Below are 20,446 nucleotides of genomic sequence, written 5' to 3'. Positions count from 1 at the left end.
AATACTTCAAGTCAGGTGCTTCTCTTCTCTGTTACTCCTGCTTGTGAGAAGATCCGTCTCTGTGTGCTGTCTCTCATTTGCCCCCAGGTTTGGGGCACTAGTTTTCCTGCTTACTTGGACTGTAACTATCCATGCAGTTTATTCCTTCCTTCTCATTCGTTCCCAACTCCTTGCATCTTAAGTTCCAACTATGCTGCTCTTGTCCAGCCTACCCCTCCCTAAAATCCCTTTCAATACCACGCAGCTGTTGGATTTCTAGCGGAAGCGTCGTGTTTCCTGTTACACACACCTGACACTTTGTATCCCACCACAGCACTTCCCATCCTGGCCTGCTATCCCTGCCTATACAGACTTCCCGTGGAGTCTGTTCTTTTTGCCATTGGCCCAGCCCCATGGCAGAAGTGTAAGTGCAGCTTTACCAGTGATGCTTCTAGAGCCACTACAGGACAGGCAAGGCGGAGATGGAAGCAGCAGGACTCTTGAGCCAGTCAGCCTGCAGCTCCTGCTCTCTGGACTTTCCAGTCTGCCAAGAGAAAGACTCATCTGCCTGCTAGGTTTGGAGAGGGGGTAAAGACAAAAAATAATGACTGTGCCAAACGCCAGATGAACTTCTGCTTGGACTACTTGCGTTGTCCCTCGGGACATGATCTGTGGTCGTCTTGTCTAGGAAGTGCTGGTTAATCAGACCCTTTATTCAGGTGGTGTCTGGTTAGCTTTCTTAAAAATTGGCTGTTTCCATGCACCTAAAATCGGATTTGGTAGGGCCTTGTTTTTCCTTTGTTTAAAATGTGATTCATCATTTTCTACAAAAATTACCAATGAAAGGTTTTCCCATATTCTTCAGTCAGTGTGTTTTAGGAAAAGCTGCTCTAATGTTTATCCCTTCCTACTGGGTATGCAAAGTAGGCTTAAGTAAATAGATATGCTCGTTTGGTTTGGGGGTTAGTTCATTTGTTGCTGTTAAGTATTTGGCTTATTATCAAACCATTTTACAAAGGGTGTAACTGTGCAGCTTCCGTTAATATGCTTCCAGCCCTATCACACACAGATCATTTACCCCCATAAGGCTGAGGCATTATCCAATTACCAGCCAGGTTGCCATGGATTACATCAGAGGGGGATGAAAGAGATGCAGTCAGATGTTATCAAATGAGCTAGGAAAGAGTTTGAGATCTTGGCTTGCTCAACATGAGAAGCAGAGTTTCAAGCGGGTGTCTTATGGGGGAGTGAGAAATGGAGAGCAGAGAGTGTTCCTGTATTGCCTGTATCCCAATGACCAAGTGGCTGTGCTCCAGCACTGCACATGGGGCCAGAGCCTTTTATGCCAGCGCTTCCCTCCAATAAAACTGCAGCTGCAAACCATATGGATTTGGTTTCTTTTCCTTTTTGCCTTCTCCTCACCTGAGAGAAAACTGCTTTGATGGGGAGAGGGGAGTTCAGACTCTCTTTTTGGAGATACTCTAACATTCTTCTCAGAACAAAGAACTGATGGAATTGCTCAAGAAGCAAGGTGAATTGTAATTTTTAGGTTGGAAATTCCTGTTACTGAAAGTTGGAAGTTGCACAATAGGGAAGAAATTCCTGACAGGAGGCATGCAGCCATGGATACATTTCATTATCTAGACTTTATAGTGACCTTTTCGATTTTCTGGGTCCTGACTGAAGCACATATTCATGACGAATATCAAGATGCTTCATATTTAAATGTGCTGAAGAAATACAGTGCATATGAAGAAGCTGAGGTGGCTTGTTGTGGCTGTTTTAGCCTGAGTTTCATAATAGCAGAAAACTCCTGTCCCAGGACACTACAGAGATGGCCACACAAGGTGTGCAGTGCCTGGCCTGGGCCTCTCTGGTCAAGTGCAGAGGTCCCCCAAATGGTTCTAAATAGCAAGAAATGGTGTTTTTTCCTCTGTGGAAGGTCAGTATTGTGTGCTGGGATTATCATGACAGTTAAAATTGCTTATTGGTTGAGTGTCTTTCTTGTGCCAAAACCATGGCACAACTTTTGGTGGGATGTTCTTTGTGGTTTTGTTGGGTTTTTTTCTCTTTTCTGTAGTAGTAGTAGTAGTTACAAACTGGATGCAATTGAGGAATAGTTGTTTTCAGTGTGGGGTGTATCAAGAAATATTCAAGTGAAAGAATTCTGTTCTATTTTGTGCATGCATAGCTGTGCATGCGCAGCCCTTGATATCATTCAAAACTTATAACCTAAGACTACCTGGCCAGGGTAATTAAATATGTGTTGATGATTCCAGGTATCCCAAAGTTGATTACAACTGATATGGTCAAAGAAGGTGCAGCTGTGATTGACGTAGGCATCAACCATATCCATGATCCTCTTACAGGAAAAACCAAATTAGTTGGGGATGTGGACTTTGAAGGTCAGTGAAACACTCTTTATACAAACCTGTTGGATAAATATGTTGAAGCTTGTAGGATTCACTCCTGGTAAATTTTTGGACTAGGCGGTGTCTCAAATAAGACAGTATTTTCAGGAATTTTTTATAATTTATTTACTTACATAAGAACACAAAACCTATCTGCTCTTAAGAAATGATATGCTAGAGGAGAGGAAGTGTTACTTTTAATTACAGGTACCAGCAACCTGTAAGAGATAAAGATGACCTCTTATGGCAGTATGGTGCAGAAGGTGCTTGTGTCCAGTTTCTTTAGTCCTTTGAGTTCGTGAAATGTTTTAAAAGTAATCCATGAAAACAATTTCTGCACTTTCTCAAGTATATGTTCTCCTGCTGTTCGTAGCAATTATTATTAAGCCACAACTTCTCAAAGCCTCCTTTTGCACTCTTCCTTTACACTTGTCTGTGAAAATGTTAACTTGGCTTTAGAAATATCCTTTATGCTAAAGTTTAATGTGGGTTCATCTGAAACTGCTTAACAGCTTGGTCCGGGCAAGCCTAGCAGATAAAAATTGTTGTTACATATTGATCTTTTTATGTTTAATGTGTTGCAGAACAAGTTCACAATGTAACCTGATTAAATATCTCTACTCTGGAGGAGCTCCAGACTGGAATAGCAGGATTGTTGCATTTATTGGCAGAGTTGAGTGTGGGAAGCTTAGACAGCATTTACCCACATTATTAATGGTTCTCAACAGTTCCTTATTTTGATAAGTATGAAAATCACCCACAGGTTTTTTTCACAGTTATTAACATCTTGGCTGGCATAATGTCTCAAAGCTTAATTATATTCAGAATGTTTTTAGCCAGCTGTATTTGTAATTACATCACTCCCTTATTTCCCTGCTGCTTTTACTCATCGTGCCTGTTACCTGTCTGTTAAAGCCTGTGAAATTACCTGCATGAGTGTAGCTGAGCGACTGACTGTCTTGGAATGCGTTTGGAAATGTGCAACTGAATGTGTGCAACAGAGCTCCAGGAAAATAAATCTTCTGGAAGACAACTTGAAAAATTTTTCTTTTCTTATTCTGCCTGTGGTGTCACAAATAAAAGGTTCTATTTTCTGTTTTCAGAGCTGAACTAAATTTTCAGATGTTTGGTTTGCTTTAGCAGGTATGGGAGCACAAAAGCTGCTTTAGCAGGTATGGGAGCACAAAAGCTGTAACTTTGAGAAACGTGAACCTGCATCCTTCTTGTTTGTTTCTCTTCAGACACGGGACCTTGTGCCTGCAATAAAGGTGTAGATTCAGTGGCAAGGCCGTGATTCAGAGTTTCAGCAATGCGCTGTATCTGTCTCGTCATGTCTGCTGTGGGTTGTTCTAGAGATTTTACCTGGGGGGAGGGAAGATCCAAAAAAGAGGGAGGAACTTCAGCTTGGATTATGCCACTACAGTTGCAAGTAGCATTTTACTGTGCATTGCCAAAGGGAAATTGTTGTTGGTTCATTGGTATCGGTGAAAGTTTCACTAACTCTTTAACAACAACAAAAAACATCCCAGTGTGTACAGTTCTGAACACTAACAAGTAAACCACCCTTGGCAAGTATTTGATTTGGCAGTTAGGAAATGGAACAAGCCAGCATGTTTGTGTAGCAAATAATTTTATCCTTTTCCCCTGTTTCACTTGGCTGAATCTATATTTAAGCCTAAGTGAAAATGGTTTTTGCAGGTGGAGGCCAGGCACATAAATTTCTGGCATGACAGGTGGCACCTGTGTAACATCACGTAGCCCACCAATGTCTATTGTCTCTTCATCTATCTCTTTAGGAGAAAAATGTGGCTGTGAGGAGAGCAGAGGTATAACTGGGCTATCAGAATCTCAATTTCATTTACAAAAATAGATGGAAATGGCTTCCTTCACCAGGTATCTGGCTGAAAAGTTCCTGTAGTGGAAATCAAGTTTATTAGATGGGTGGAAGCTGTTTTGATTCAGTTGCTTATCTTGGCAGTACTTGGATCCCATCTTCTAATCTCTGCAGGGTAGGTGAGACAGTAAAGGTTATTTTTATCTCTTTAACAACAAAAGGATGCATTTTAATTCTTCTTTTTCATGTCTTCCATTGTTAAATTCAGTGTACACATTTGCGAAAATAATGGAATGCCTTTAAACAGTACTTGTGATTTCCCACATCCCCACATATCCTCTTTATTTTGATGCTCCAAACTGTGTCCACATCAAAAAACAGTAGTTTTTCGGTCGAGAACAGTTTACTGTGCAATTCCAAGATATCTAAAAAAACAAGACAGGAGAACACTGTGCCTGTGAAGGTCAAGTGCAAAGCACTGACATACCCAGCCTGATACTGCAGGGATATTTTAAACTGCATGTGCAGCTCTCCATGTAAAACCACCCCAGCACACGGAGGGTACCTGTTTATGTTAAGAATTTTCCAAAATCTGTGGTCCAGGGAGGGGCTGTTCTGGCTTCTGGGAGACTCAGGAGGAAGAGTGAAGTGCCGGGGAGGAGGAGAAGAAGCAGTGGCATCCCTATGTGATCCCCAGCGCCATTTTAGCTGCTTTTGGGCAGCAAGTTTCAGTGACAGAAAGGGAGATCTGTTTCCATGAACAGTGTAGTGCATGTGTGGGTGTACTTGGCACTGTTTTATAGGCTTTTGTTGCCACAGCTATAATGCCGAGGGAGGAGGAGGGCTACAAGGACCAGGAACATAAAATAAAACAACAACTTACCCAGAACATTTAGCTGAAACAGCTGTTTTGGGTGGAGCATTGTTTCCAGGAGTGACTGGTAGAGCAGGGTAGTAACACGTCAATGTAGTAGCTCACCTGTGCAAGTGGAACTGGAAATGCCTATGAACCCGAAGTTGCTTGTATTTCTTTACAATTCCTTCCATATTTTTGACAAACAGCAGTGCGGATTGTTGAGTCTTCATTAGATGCCTATGTAGAAAAGAAATCCTTTGTGTAAGATCTTTGTTAGGTGATGTAGTTGTGGTATCAGTGGAGGGCTTTACACATGAGAACTGTTCTTTTGGACTTGGCAGTGTGAAAGAGATTCTGGAAAATGGGTGCCACCATGAGCAGGGAGGGATTCCTGATGTGGTCCAAGGTGATGGGCCTATATGATGCATTTTCTCTGAATGAGATTGACCACTATAATCTTCAAATCCAATCAATTAATGGAAGTGGTGGCTCTTCATCTTTACCTTAGCAGCAGTGTGCAGGAAGCCTGAGCTCTGTGACAGCAGCTGCTTCTGATGGTGTTTGCTGCCACTCCGCGTTCATTGCAATACCTGCCTGGCTATAGGCTGCTCCTCACTAATTGAATCCTTTCCAAATTAGCTCCCTATGCAGCTTTCCCAAACAGTGGTCATGAAAACAGAACGTGGATGTTCCAGGTTCTTTTGCTATAGCTTTAGTGAGTTCGTTTCTCAGTTGATTTTGAAGATGTGGCATTCATTTTGCCATGAAGAGGAGCCCAGTCTGTGTAATCATGCCACCATATTGCTGCCCTGCAGACATTAGGGGAACCATTGCCTGTTGTTGTGCTCCAGGAGTGCAAGGAATGAATCAGAAGGCTGGTATTAGGCTGTGACAGAAGCCAGAAGGCCAGGCTGGCTGCTGGCTAACTGGTGTCAGTGAGCTGCTGCATGGCCCAGTCGAGGTTCTCCTGCACAGCAGATGGTGTTGTTCAGGGGCCTCAGTAAGTAATCTTTGATATCTTGCCTTTCTGCTGCCTCCATGCAGATTATCCCAGGGCTACGGCAGCATCCCGTTCACCCATCTGCACTAATTAGCTGAGTGCAGAGAAGCTGTCATGTGTCATTTCGTGTTGGGTTTCTCTGCTCAGGATGCCTTTGTTGCTCGGCTTTTAGAGGGAATATGCACTGTTAGAATTACAGCACTAGGCCGTAATTCCTTGGTTTTCCTTTGTATTGCAGTTAAAAATAGCTGCAGTAAGAGAAACAGGGATAGCAAAAAGAAGGAACTCTGAGAAATGGGGTAGATGCTTGCTGGTTGGTATCTCACTGTGCATAGCGAGAAGAATCCCAGAATGTGTGGAGCAGAACATGGAGTATCTAGTGTGACTGCTGAGCACATGATTTCACACTTGGGCAGTGCTGCAGGGATGCAGGGATCTGGTGTAGCTTTACAGGGAGTCGTAAAGCCGTGTGGAAACAGTGCTTAGGCAGGAATTACTCTGCATCACTTAATGCAGATGCACAAGACCCAGAACTGCCTTCAGGTTGAGACTTGCCATTGGTTTGTGTGATTAACCCTATTAGGTGTCTGATGTCCTCAGCTTTAAAGGAACCTAGGAATGAAGGGCTGTTTCCAAAGCAGTGGATCCTGTTTTTCAAGGAAACAATCTACATTTCATTTCTTCTGAAGAATCAAAGGAAGATTTCAAGGTTCTACAGAAGCTGCAAAATAGCAGCTCCTCCCCCACAGGCATCTAATTTGCATTTTCCAGATTGTCAGGAGAAGGCCTGGGAGACCAGCACCCATCTGGAGAAAGCAGGAGTAAAGCTGTGGTCAAAGTTACTTTATTCCTGAGAAGCAGAAGCAGGACCTGACGGAACTGACAGCACAACACCTCACCTGCCTACATGAGATCAGTCACACATTTGTGTGCTGTCTGGGAACTGTGCTTTGGCCTATTTCCCTTGACGAAGAAAGGAAAATCTATTGGTGTTTTTGAGGCCAAGCTATCTTCCCACTTTGGTCACTGGCATTCATCTTGGAAAATTGCACTCACCATATCCGTATTTACTCTTACCAATGGAAACTTATCAGATGGTAGTTTCCCCAGCACAGACACCTATTGTGTGTTCAAAAATCTGGATCAGCTTTTGTGCATAAGCTATCTGGGTGCTATCTGACACAAAACTTTGCTTCTGCCACACCTATCCACAGGGATTTCCATAATGGTTGAATATGGGTAGAGGAATTCCCCAATAACTTGGGAAAATAGTGCACTGTGTGCTTCCTGCTGAGTAGGGTTGCTAACACCACAGGCAATGCATGTTGTACCTGATACTCATTGGAAGGCTTTCTTGAGGAAAGGCATGGTCTGGTTGTGGGTTGTCCTCTTTGTAGGTAAGGTAGGAGTAGTTTGAGTAACACCACAAAAAGAGGTACATAACATTGCCATGGAAACAAACATATTTCAATTTAAAGTGACTACAGTATTTTCTGTGTTAATGGCTGTGTTTTCTTCAGATGTGGATATGTTTCAATCATTATGACATTAATCTGAGAATTCGTAGTAACTGTATTAAGTGTAAGCACCAATCTAAAATGGTAGGTACTTCAAAATAGTATGACTGTTAAATAGGCTAATTATTTGTGTTTGAGAACATTAAGAGTAACTGTCATATGACATCTTAATTAATTTGTTATATTTTACATGTGAAGAAAAACCGCATTGTAGCTTGATTTCCTTTCCATATATTTTAACAGTATATCTGGTGGTGCCAGTCAGCAGAGTAATTAAAACTCTCCTGGTTGTAATTACCATCTTTCCTCAATGAGGGTTGATCTTCTGTTCTTCAGTTCAGTGAGATATTCACCACTAGCTTTGCGAATGCTATTGTCAGGTCCCTGCCATGGGGGGTTTCAGACAGCATTTCATTAATTTCACTTACCCCCCCCCCCACTCTTCAAATCTAATAAATATTATTTCCCAAAAACCCCAATATCCAATTTTTCAAATTCTTTTGTAATATTCCTATTTTTTAGACCTTATTCTTGACAGTTAAGCACCACATAGGTTCAAGAGATTCAAGATGAATACACTCAAAGCAGTAGCAAGTGATCCTGTTTGTTCCAAAGCCAGGTGCCTAGTTTTCCATCCCTTAATCTCTTCTCATAGCCAGGCAGAGCCTGCTCTGTAGTGACTTCAGTGGAATTGAATGTGTTTGTGTCAGTTATGCTTGCTCAGTTGTCTCCTGTGTGTGCGCCTTTGAAAAAACAATGCTTTTGAAAGTGGGGTGTGATTTACCAAGAAGTTATTACTAAGCAAGCCAAAAAAAACCCCAAACTAACAAATGTCTCACAGTGGCACCTGAAAAAACCCCAACTCTCAGTATTAACAAGGTTAGTAAAATGCCAATTGGTCAGACCATTATTAGCAAATAACTTGCTGCAGTTTGTCCTGTGGTGAGTTCCTACAAAGTTGAACAGAATTCCTTTGCAAACGACCTGCAATTCCAGTTGATGGCATTTTGCACAGTAGATAAGAATATCAAGTCTGGCTTTATTGCTACATTATATTAATTCCTCATACAAACAGGTTAACTTAAATGCACTCAAGGTGTACACTGAATTTGAATCGTCTGACAAGGCTCATGGTTGGAGCTAATTCATCAGTAAGATTTTCCTTTGTTATACTTTGGAAAGACCTGCACCTTTGCATCCTGGTTTAATCTAGGCGCTCTAGTAACACTGATTAAAAAAATAAGAAATCTTTTCTGGAGGAACTGAGTTTTTATAGCTGAAATTGCAATGGGAATTTTACCACTAGAATTGTATTTTTCCTTGAAGACAACTCTCGTCTTTGTTGTCTATATTGTGAAACAGAAAAACAAGTCAAACAAAAATGTACTCTCTCCCTCTCCAGTTATAATTTTCTTCCTGTGATCCCAGGATGTCTTTTTAGGATGTAGGGGACAGAGGCTGACTAGGTGATGTTGCTGCTGCTGGTGTGCTGCCATGGATGGCAATAATTCCAGCAGCCTCCTGCTCTGCATGCTGCTCCTCAGGAACACAGAGTTAGGGGGTCGCCTCCTTACCTACAGAATGGCATCCCCAGCTTCCATAGCTCTCCTGGATATTGCGGGTGCAGTGTCCCAGCTGGCAGGTGGGGGTGATGCACATCCATGCTGCTCTCCTGAGCTCATCCTGACCTCATGTCACCCAGATGTTCCTGGGACAGTTGGTCAGCCAGGTCACATGGGCAAAAATTGCCCCTTACCAAAAGAATTTGTTGGGATTAACCTTCCGTCTGTCCAAGCACAGGCTGTGAGTGCCTGTGCTGCCGTGGGGAAAGGGCAGTGTGCTGCAGGTAGATCAGCTGGAGCAGGTTGTGAAACCCTGGCCCAGAACTAGCCCTGGGTAATACATTCAGATTAGGAGAAGTACCTCGCAGCCCTGGTCCTGGCCATGTTCCATCCCTGCTGTGGCTGCAGGAACGCTTCTGCCTTGGCTTGTCCGTTCCTGCCCAGTCACAGCCCTTTGTGTATATGTGGGCAGTGGAGGGGCAAAAAGATTTGGAAACATTCTTAGTCAATGCCTTTTTCTCTTTTCTCTTAGAAGTGAAGAAGAAGGCTGGCTTTATCACTCCAGTGCCGGGAGGGGTAGGACCTATGACTGTTGCAATGCTTCTGAAGAACACGCTCCTGGTCACTAAAAAGCTCATTTACTAGAGCAAACGGGTTACCTTGGAAGAAGAATCTGAGTTGTTCTATCTATTGATACACAAAACATTTATTTTTTACTACGAATATATTTATTTCTACATTGTATTTATTTTTTCATGTCAAGTACGTTAAATCTGATGGTTTATAAAATGTTCAAATACTTCGTGTTACCTCCTACTGACTTACTGTGAGCAAAATCGACTTGGAGAATGCAGCCTCCACAGGTTGGTGGTGGTGGTCAATTACGTGTTTGAGAATAAAGAATGAAGCATAAATTACAACTGTATCTATGTATTGGGGCAATTATCAAGATCTTGTAAACACTTGGGACCTGTTCAAGCAATATAAAAACTAAGACATGCTAGATATCTTTTAAATACGTGGTTTGGGTTCGGAGGTCACTAAGCACTCTGGATGTAGTTCAGAGTCCTTAGGTATTTTTTTGAACACTTAGAGCCAGCAGTGGCCAGGCAATAATGTTGGCATGAATGCAAATGTTCAGTAAATGTTTTAAAATAGTCAAATAAGCTTGAACACTGGTGAAATTCTGACCTTACACATCTGCAAGAGGTAAGCATGAATACATAGCTGGAATTGAGGCTGGGATTATTTTTTTTTTCCATGTCTGGACAAATTGTTTTGGTGCATAATACCCCCATCTTGCAAAAACTCCTCAAACCTGAGCCGTTCATCAGGCTGAATTTGACTTAAATTGAATGGAATGGAATTAAATTGAACGGAATTGAGTGGAAAGTAGTTAAAATTACTATGTACATACAATATGTATAGTGGGGCAGGAGGTGAAGAGGAGGAGAAAACCAAAACTTTATCCCTGATGAAATATTTGTGTTGGAACTTTAACCCATTTAATGATTCTCTTATTTTTTGAAATTGCATGAAGAAGGCTTTTTTTAGTTCATGTTGTAAGCCTTGGCTTCAATGGCCACTGTATTTTGCTGGTTAGAGAAGAGCATCTAGGATAAGATCAGTGTGTTTCTATTCCCAAAAGTCTGGTTCCTGGATGGATCTAGAACAATCCTATGCAATGTAAAAGTTGTAGTGGAGTTACTGCTGAGATGCCAGTTCAGCTGAGTGTGTGCAGTGTTGATATTCCCACTAAAGGCAGCCCGAGACAGTTTGGACTTCTATCTTCATGTTTTTGTCTCGGCTGGGATTACTGATTTCTTTTCATTAGGAGCCTTAGGTGTTTGCTAGTGGGCTATAGATAACTTGAAAGGGGAAGGAAAAGGATTGTGGCTACATTCTATTGCCTTTAAAGGGGAAAATGCACTTACTGTGATAAAGGAGTCAAGGCGGAACATCATTTCCGTGCTGACTGTTCTTGTGATGGACTTTCTGAGAGTTTGCTTTAGTGCAGTGTTTGCAGAAGTTTGACAGGACTATTACTAAATATATAACACCAATGGTGCAGACACTTGCTTGTCTTTTTAAATGTAAGTGGTAATACAAATTTAAGTGGTAATATAAGTGGTAGGAGGATCAAGGCACCTATGGAGACTGTACTTGGACTGATCAACCCGTGACTGAAAGATGGAATAAAACTTGTTCACTGTTACCTTGGTCTTGCTGGAGAGTGTTGGTGTGGTTTGGGGATGGCTGTGTTCTCCCTTAGTTTATTGTGTGTTCAGAGTGCAGCGCAGTGAATGAGAGACCCTGCAGGTTCAGTCATTGCTGTGACCATCTGTTTGCATTGCTGTTTGTTTTCTTTGATTTAACTCTGATCATCTCTGTGTTTTTTGGCAGAATAACCATTCATGGCACTGTGCTTGTGTCCCTTGAGCGAGCCTGCATGTGTCATGCCCTACAAGCAGGTCACTGTGCATCGCAAGCCTTTTCCCTTTATCCTGTGGTAGCTGGTTTAGCATTACAGCACAGCCAGTGAGGCCTGGACTTGGCTCCACAGCATGCTGTCTGTGGAGCTACTGCAGCCATCTGTGAGAGTGCTCTCTGCCAGAAGAACATCCAGAAGAAGCATCCAGAGGGAAGGGCCCATTAGCCAACCCAAAAAGCACGCCGGTGTGCCCGACCTGGTCAAGGTTTGTCCAAGGACAAATGCCCTGTGGCAGACAGAACACAGCCTTGCCCACTGCAGCCTTGTCCCAGGCCTACCGCACCTACTGTGTTGCCTCATGCCAAAGCCTCTTCTCGGATTCAGGCCAGATTAAATTCTCATTGTGCAGCTGGGTGTTGAAAGCAAGGCTCGTGAACCTCATCCCTGCTTGGGACTGATAGCAGAGGTTATCCAGGTAGGCATAAACACTCCTGTCTGTCCGGGGAGTGTGCAAGCTGCACTCAATCAGTGTGCAGGCATGCAGTAATTCAGGATAGCAAAGGAAGGGAAAAGCCTCCTGGAATGCAGTCCATGAGCAGGAAAACGCATAATTAAAATAATGCATAACTAGCTTGTGTTTTTCCCTTAACATGTGAAGTGGTTAGGTGTAATCCAGCAGATCACTGAGGAAAGCGCAGTGGAGAGGGAGAACTTGAGCCAACCAGAATTACTAGGGTATTTATTAGAGGACTTTTGGTTTTAAAATATAAAAATTGTGAAATGTTTTTGTTGCATAGAGCTCACAGTTGAGGAAGTGAGAGTTGTTGCTGAGGTGAAGCGTGGAGCTCTCCTTTGGTCAGTCAGGTTGTTGCTGTCTTTGTGTGTTATTGAACCGGGCTTTTCCAATTACCTGCTCTAGTCTGGGCACATCAGTACCTTTCAGAGAGACCAGTCCTACTTGTTCCAAGCTGCGTATGACCGAGGAAGCTGGACGGCAGTTGGGGCTGTGGAGAGTGGTTTAGTACAAGACGTGTGTTTGACAGGTCGGTTCTAGAGACCTGTAAACACTTGATGTAAAAAGTATCACTGTTCTCATTTTTGCATAGTCACTTCTTGGAGAGGCAGAGATGGGCTTTTCTGGTAGAAATGAAGGGATCTACTGCTATAGGAGGCAACAGTTTACCTGCTCTTTCAGTCTGTGTTTCTTCAGTGCTTGTGCCTGGCCAGCTCTGGACTTGCGCCCCGCAGCTCCAGACGGGAATCTCAGGCCTTAAGCAGGCTGGTGGGCTGACTTGCTTCCAGGGCTGTGCACAGCCAGGCTGAATGGAGAGTGATTAGCACAACCCTCAGGCATGCAGGGCCTAGGATCAAAGGCCTCCCTCTGGGAGTCACTGATGGAGAACATCATCCAATATCTTTGTGTCTGATCGCTTCCTAATCTCAGCACTAGTTGTTCTCGAAGTTCCTCTTCTGGATGGCAGGGACTGAGGGACAAGGAGGACCAGGGGGAGGAGCATTAGCAGAGCAGGTGTCTGCTCTCTGAACTCCAGCGTAGCATCCTGAGGGTGAATTTCACACCATTTTTTGTTTTGCTCGCCTTTGTTTTGCTGGTTTTTTGTTCTTCTACTCTGTCAGATTCTGGGTCTCGCTCTAAAACTGTACCTTTGCCTGCACTTTTATGCCCACAGGTAATAGGAAACCAGGGTTTCAAAAGAAAACCTGATGCCATTGCGAGATAATAGCAGTTTCCTAAATAAATGTGTGGTTGCCCCGGGGGTTAGGTTGTTACCAGATGTACCTTTTCTTGATTGGTGAGAACAGGAGATGACGCTTCCTGGCGTATAAGTGCAAGAGAAAACACAGGAGCACAGATAAGCAGAGCAAGCAAGCCACCTGGAAAGAAGACTGGAGAAGGTGTTAAGGCAGCTGCCTGCCATGGCATTTGGAATGCTAATCTATATTTTGCTGAAAGGTAGGTTTGGAAGAGGCTTTTCCATGTTGTGAGGTCCAAGGCTTTGTTAAACAGTGTTTTTCTCCTTCCAAAATAGGTGGTGGGGTGGGAAGCTTGCAGAGACATTGCGAAGCAGAACTACTTCAGCAGTTTGAAACCTGGATGAAATTTTAACTGATAGGGTATAATTTAGACTCTTTGAAAATAAGGTGCTTAAACTGGTAAATAGGTGTAAGGTCATAGTATATTACATGCATCTGTGTCATAAATTGTGCAAGATAATAGAATAGAAAACAGGATGGATTTGTATTTTGGAAATTTGCAAGCCATCCTTTGTGGTCCCACAATCATAATTATGCTGTGTCAAAAGGAAGTTTGAGGCAAGAGTGTTTTAAATGAATTGTTATTATATTGCTGCCTTCTCTGGGGGTTGTTTGAAGTGCATCTTGTATGAAGTGCTTTCTGGGTGAAATGAACCTTGAATAGATATACTGAGCTTTTCTGTTCCAGTAAGCATCTATTTGCATTACACAGCAATGGGGGCACTGAGTGAAGAGTCAGCTATTACTGCTTCATCCCTCAGCACTGACTTATGGAATAATTGGACAAAAAACAACACCGAAGGTATTGCTTTTTTGTTCTGTTTGTCTCTGTTAATCTGTCAATTAGGAAAAAAAACCCAACCAACAAACCAAAAATTCCACCAAAATCTGTGATGTTACCTGTTGTGGTGCTCTATCCCTTGGACACTGTTGGATTTGTGAGTTTTATTTGTGAGATGAGCTGATTTCTTCATGGAGCCTCTGAGTAAGAGCTGCCACCCAGCTGGGGCAGGCTCAGCAATGAGCAGCTGAAGGATCATTTAACCCAAGTTCGGTAATAGTTTGAAGAAGACATTTTAAGGCTGATGATCTGGGTTTCCGATGGCAATTTCTGTTGCTTTTATCTGGTGTTTGGTTTCTGTCTGTCCTCAGCGTGCACCTTAACGTGCAGAAGTGAGAATGAACAGGCACAACTTTGAGCGATGCCTCTCGTGACTTGTTACTCAGTAGTTCTTTTCTTTGTTGCAGTTTTGCTTTTGGCTGTCTGAGCTTTCACAGCCCTCCTCAGGGTGCTGGCTCTCTCCCTTCTTCCTTTGTCTTTTCTGATTGAAATGTGAACTCAGGCTCTTTTACCTGCCAACATCTGAGAGCAGAGCTGTGTTTATCCTGCCAGCTGCGTTCTTGATGTTACTTGAGGTGCTGGTGATGTCATTGCTTTGGGAGAGCTGTGCGATCTGGGAATGAGGTTTTGGCAAGTCAGTAAAGGAGGAGAGGAATCTAACTGCGATACTTATTAATGTCTCTGTACTTTAAAAGGCATATAAACATGCATACAAATCATCTTCTGTTAGTTCTAAGTCATCACAGGATGTCTTCCAAGCTTTTTTTAGTAGATCCATAAGCTTTTTATTTTTTTCTCACAACAAGTCCAGCTGTTTTATTTTCATTTCTGATCTCTCATAGTGGTACAGTGTTATATATGTGTTCATCCATACACCTACTATATGTGTGGGTTCCATATGTATATACACATAAAATATGTATACACACTCGTATGCATGTGAAGTCAGTGAGGTGTTGATTTTTGACCGCAGTACGTTGGCTTATCAGCGCAGCACTGTGGTCTGGTTTACTCTGTCTGTGACACGATTCTTGCAGAGCCGCGTACAGCAAACAGGAGGATAATGAAGTGGAAATATGTTGTGGCTCCTTAAGTGCCCTGTTTGTGTTGTTTCTAGAAAGCAGGAGCGATGGGTCATGTTTCAACAAAGAAGAGGCTTATTTACAGGGTCATAGCCGTGTCTACAGTAGTCTGTGTACCTTTATGGCAGCTGGAGCTGTGGTAGTCAACTGGACACCAGCCTTTTCCTTTGAGAGAGTTCCACTCAAAGGTAGAATCAAATTCACAAACATTCAAGCACACATTTACACAGGGAGTTAAAAGTATATTTTGGTGGACCTCTTAAAAAGCCACTGAAAAGTTAAAAAACAGTGTTTCCAGAGAGAAGATTGAAAAGAAAGGCTTAAAAAGACACCAGAGAAACTGACTAAATCTCTCCAGCTTCCTGGTAGCTCCTATTCCTGTGCACTGTAAGTTCATAGTAAGATTGTGTTACTGCCAGGGTTCAGTAATACTGGATTCTAAGAACGTGAATTCCTGGTTCAGTATCACTGGAGGAACTGGCAGTTTCTTGTGGATTCAAGTCCTTTGGGGACTGAGGTGCAGTTTGTGCAAAACCATTAATTTCTGCTCAGTCCCTTTGCCTGCTATTTACAAGGTCTGGTCCTATTTCCTTCTGCTATGTCACATAGGCTTTACTTGTCACCAGTGCTGAGGCCAGGGAATTTTAGGCTCAGTGATTAGCTGAGAGGACGAAGGGTCATGGAGATGAGCTAGGAGCTGGCACAGCATGGACAAATAACTTTTGGTGGTGTTGGGGCTGATGGAGAGCCTTGGTAGCAAAATGGGCAGCCAGGAGTAGGGAAGGTCTTGGTTGCACTGGGGAAAAAATGGGATCTCTTCATTGCCATCCACTGGTTCTGTGCAGCCTGTAAAGGAGGCCCTGAACCTGGGACTGAGCCCTTCCCTGCCTCCCCTTTCCGACTGCCGACTGCCTTTCCTCCCTAACGCACCATACTTGAGGACTGAGCTGTCATGGTCTTACTGACTGACTCCTTTTGTTGCCAGTCTGTCAGTTTTGGCAAGCCCAGGCTTCCAAGTACCTGTACCCTTGATTTCATGTCAGATCTTGCCAGGTGTATCTGTTTGAATGACTCAGTTGCAGGCAGCTGTCAAGTGCTTACATGGCATGTTTCTCTCTCCTCACGTGACGTGAAAGGGCACATGGACCTGTTTATTCAACAGCTTGTTTAGTATCTAGGTGGACAGTATGATAGGAATTAACATAATCCTCTGGGGCAGGCTAGGAAATCACCGTTTTTGTTTTCAAGACTCATTCTTTCAGGGATAATTTGTATTTTTGCAATGTCAAAATAATTAGCACATGGAATTTTTGTGTGTAGACTTAATATCTGATCTTACCCACAATGGACCAAGCTGTTCCTCCTGACAGCGACGAAGGAATGTGTTGGTTTGTCTCAAGTGCTTTCTAGGCAGGCTGCTGCTCCAGGCTGATCTGGGTTTCAAATGACAGCAGCACTCAGGGAAGAGGTTCCTGTACTTGCACAAAGCCAGGTTCCTGCAGATGTGGGTAGGTGGAAGTCTGCCACCTCTCGGCAGCGCTGGCGTGAGTGAGGAGAGATTTCGGGATGTTGAAATCCATCTGGTAGAAGTTGGGGTAGAGGTGGGATTTTGAGCCTCTTGGATGTGAATTTGTACCTTCCTCATGTTTATTTTCTTTATTCCCCCCGTGGAAGAGATAGAAATGAAAAACTTCACCTGTGCTATAGACACCTTCTCAGGGCCTAGCAGAAGAGGGGTGTTTTAGGCAGTGGAAAATGCTGGCTAAAGGTTCCCATTGAAGGGTTATTTTTAGTGATTTTCTAGTGCACTTTGTGCTGAAATGGTTATTAAAAACAGTTGGTGCCCAAGTGTTTGAGGAGAGTCCTGTGAAAAGTGTGGATGTGCCATTGTCTATTTTCTGAAACTCTTCTCTGCAGAGCTTAGGTAGCTGTTCTGCAGGTACTTTAGACCTAACCAGAATGGGCTTTTGCAGGTTCTCTGCATCCTGGATCTCCTTGGCACGCTGAGCCCTGCAGCTGCGCTGACCACATGCTTTTCTTCTTGCTTTCCTCATCAGAGAGAGGCATACAGTGCTCCTGTGCAGACAGCAGGGTCATCCATCTCTTGTCCCAAAATGTGCCTTGTCTTCATGAAAACTGCCCTTTCTTAACTTCTTCCAGAAGTCTGTCCCTCTAAGGCCTGGTCCTTTGCTGGCTGTGCTCTTAGACAACAAGCCTGTCTCCAGAGGTTGTCAGCAGAATTCCCAGAGCCAGCCAGAAAAGAGCCAGAGCTGGATACCAGAGCTCGTGTTTAGCCAGCACCAACTTTCTCCTTTGTATTGTGTTTCTAGGCTCCACAGTGTGAAGAAAAACTTGTGGCAAACTTTTTTTCCTTGGAAGGGTGGATAAGATGCCCTTTTCTCAGCCATTAGAAGTTCATTCTAAAGCAGGAAATGCTTCTCCCACCTCTGTAGCTTTTCCTGAGGAAGTGCAGTAAGCCAACATGTAATTTTTCAGGCAGACCTGAATTGTCACTTGTTCTCCCTAAGTCTCTTGTTAAGGTGGAACTCTGTCAGGTTACAGATTACTCTGTCAGGTTTGAGAGAGTACCATTCTCCAAGTAGTCATGCTTGATCTGAGTGTCAGTTACAGCATCGTGCCTTTTGGGTGTCCAAACCACATCATTCACAGCTGAAGTTGAGAGTTGCTCTAGCTGGAGCAGCTGTTTGCCATTGCTTGTCATCTCTGATAAACCTGCATAGAGGAGGAAGAAAAAATCCAAAAACACTTAGAAGAGCACACAGAGGAGATTCCTGCCATTAAATGGCTCAGACTGGAATTTGATTGGGAATTTAGGGGGTGTGTGCTGTTACTCCTGAAAAGTGTGTGGTGGGATCAAGGGGCCTTGAGCCTTCTGTCCGTGACAATGGTTCCATCAGTCTGCTATCTCCAGACCTTGATTCAGCACTTAGTCGGAAAGGAAGGGTTCTGCTTGGTGTACCTTTGTTGAGTCACCTTTGCTGAGCAGACCTTGTCACCTTGCTGCAAGATGTTATTTTTCTTGTGGTCATAACTGAAAGCTGTGTTGACATGCACTCTTTAGGAAATCACCTTCAGCTGTCACTGAGGCAGTCCCCTGAAATAGTAAGTCATTGCTTGGACACCCCACCCCACCAGTGATTCCTGTAACTGGGTAGAGAGACCAGTTGGAACAGATGTTTGCACTGATGGTGAAGCTTTGGAGCTTTCTCTTCACCTGCTGCACCCCTGTTCCCATGACTTCTTTATTCTCATTTTAGCCACCATGGCTGGGAATAAGGTAGCATTTTCTGCACAAGAGGTGTGCTTGCTGACCCAGATGCATAGAATTTTGCACAAGTTCAGAAGCTTGGTAGCCATGGACCATTGCTTTTACACAGCAAGATCATCCAGGCAGTCTTGGCAGCTTACAACTGTCATGGGACACTCAGCTAACATTAAACAGTGGAAAAAGGAGGGGAGGGAGCAGTCCCACCATTCATCCTCAGTCATGGCTGCAGAGCTGGCAGGCAGGAGCACTAGAAATGCAGTAGATTGTCTTGGGATCAGGAAAAGAAAACAATAATTAACGATTAAATTGAATTCCGACTGAGAAGGATACTGAGAATAATGCAGTGCTCTCCTTGTGTCCTAAACCCCTGCTGTTCCTGGGACAGTTTTGCTGATTGGATTGCAGGTTAGATAGTGCTGATGTTACCCTGTGTGAATCTCCCATAGTCATTTTTGTACACATTCCTCAAGAGCAAGTGATTTATTTACAGTTTGTGCTTCCTCAGAGCTGTGCTGGACTGTGTCAGAAGCTCGCTCTGTTTAGCGCTGACTGAATCAGCTCACAAGACACCACACAGTAAATCCACATACTGAGTGCTGCACACAATGTCTGTTCTGCTCCAGGTGTGAAGATATGTTCAAACAACGTTTTGTCCTAAACATAACATGACTTTATTCTGTTTCACAGTAGACTACACAGAGCAGCCAAAGCTCTTGAAGCTGATGCAGAGCTGCCTTGAGGAACACCACAGCTATTGTATCAACGGGCTCTGCGCCTTCCACAGTGAACTGAGGAAGCCCATATGCAAGTAAGGAATTCTTCAAAAATAATACTGGCATTGATTCTTTATGTGCTGCATGTGCAGCTTCACAGTGCCAGTCAGGTATTTGCAGGGTTAAAGTTTGGCACAGACCTTAGTGCTATGGTGCCTCTGGACTGCTAACAAGGCTGTAGTACTGTGCTAGCATAAAACTACGGAAGGGAGAGGGGAAATTAACAGCTTTGCAGGTCACTGTCATGGTGCTGTCTCAAATCACAGCTGGTGCTGGAGTAAGTAGTAGAGGAATCAATAGATGTTCACAGTGGGTACTAAGAAGGAGACAGGATCTTCCAACATATCGCTACAACTCCCTTATTCCACAGCTACACACCAATCAGGACCATGGTGTCCTTACAATTCTCTAGGATGCATACTGGGCAGCCTTGGCCTTTGGAGACATGACAGCAGCTAAAGATCAGCAGAGCACGGTGCTCTGGGTCCACACCCTGTACGATGAGGGGATGTTTAGACTGCGTTGCTGCTGTGACTGTAGTACTTGAGCTAGCTTTAAACTAGATAAACTGGGGCAACTGGTAGTCTTGGTGGAGGGAAGAGGTTCTGAGTGAGCACCAGGTTTAGCCCCTCCTTCTTTCGACTTCTTGTGATTTGTTTAAAACTGATGAAAACTAATGCGTGTTTGAAATAGAAAGCAAAACAAGTTCTGAATAATTTTTGCATGATGTGTGTTTATTTTGTAGGTGCCTTGCAGGTTATAATGGAGAGAGGTGTGAACATTTAACACTAAATTCATATGCCCATAATTCTTACGAGCGCTACATTGCTGTGGGAATTGGTGTAGGAATACTGACCAGTGGAATACTTGCCATCATCTACTGCTATGTAAGAAAGAGGTACGGGAAATCTGGAACCTTCTGATTACATTGGTCTGAATTTCAGTGGGCAGAGTTTTGAGGGCACTGGGATTGTGTTTTTGCCTGCTACTCATCTGTGGTGTGATGTTAAAGGAACTAACACTCTATACCTGTGATTTCTGATCTACCAGTGGGGCCTGTGGTGCAACCGTCTGAAGCATGGGGTTCCTTTGGGCTGC

At 43.5% G+C, this 20,446-nt stretch overlaps 1 protein-coding gene across 5 annotated transcripts in view; it reads left to right on the top strand.

Moving 5' to 3' along the window:
• LOC116443730 (probable bifunctional methylenetetrahydrofolate dehydrogenase/cyclohydrolase 2) overlaps window positions 1–20,446 on the top strand; it is a 44,448-nt gene that overhangs the window by 14,029 nt on the left and 9,973 nt on the right. Inside the window, exons 7-9 of one of the 5 annotated variants that reach the window (XM_032108146.1) lie at window positions 2,259–2,384; window positions 19,263–19,383; window positions 20,094–20,246. In XM_032108146.1, coding sequence (XP_031964037.1) covers window positions 2,259–2,384; window positions 19,263–19,383; window positions 20,094–20,246 — 400 coding nt within the window. Of the gene's footprint in view, window positions 1–2,258; window positions 2,385–2,974; window positions 3,424–9,691; window positions 11,873–19,262; window positions 19,384–20,093; window positions 20,247–20,446 lie in introns of those variants that run through there. The other 4 variants (XM_032108142.1, XM_032108143.1, XM_032108144.1 and 1 more) reach the window with 4 other exon arrangements.

Source organism: Corvus moneduloides, chromosome 5, assembly GCF_009650955.1.
Source record: "Corvus moneduloides isolate bCorMon1 chromosome 5, bCorMon1.pri, whole genome shotgun sequence".
Lineage (NCBI taxonomy): Eukaryota > Metazoa > Chordata > Aves > Passeriformes > Corvidae > Corvus > Corvus moneduloides.
Note: the sequence above shows the minus strand (reverse complement) of the source record. Positions and strands in the feature narration are given on the sequence as shown.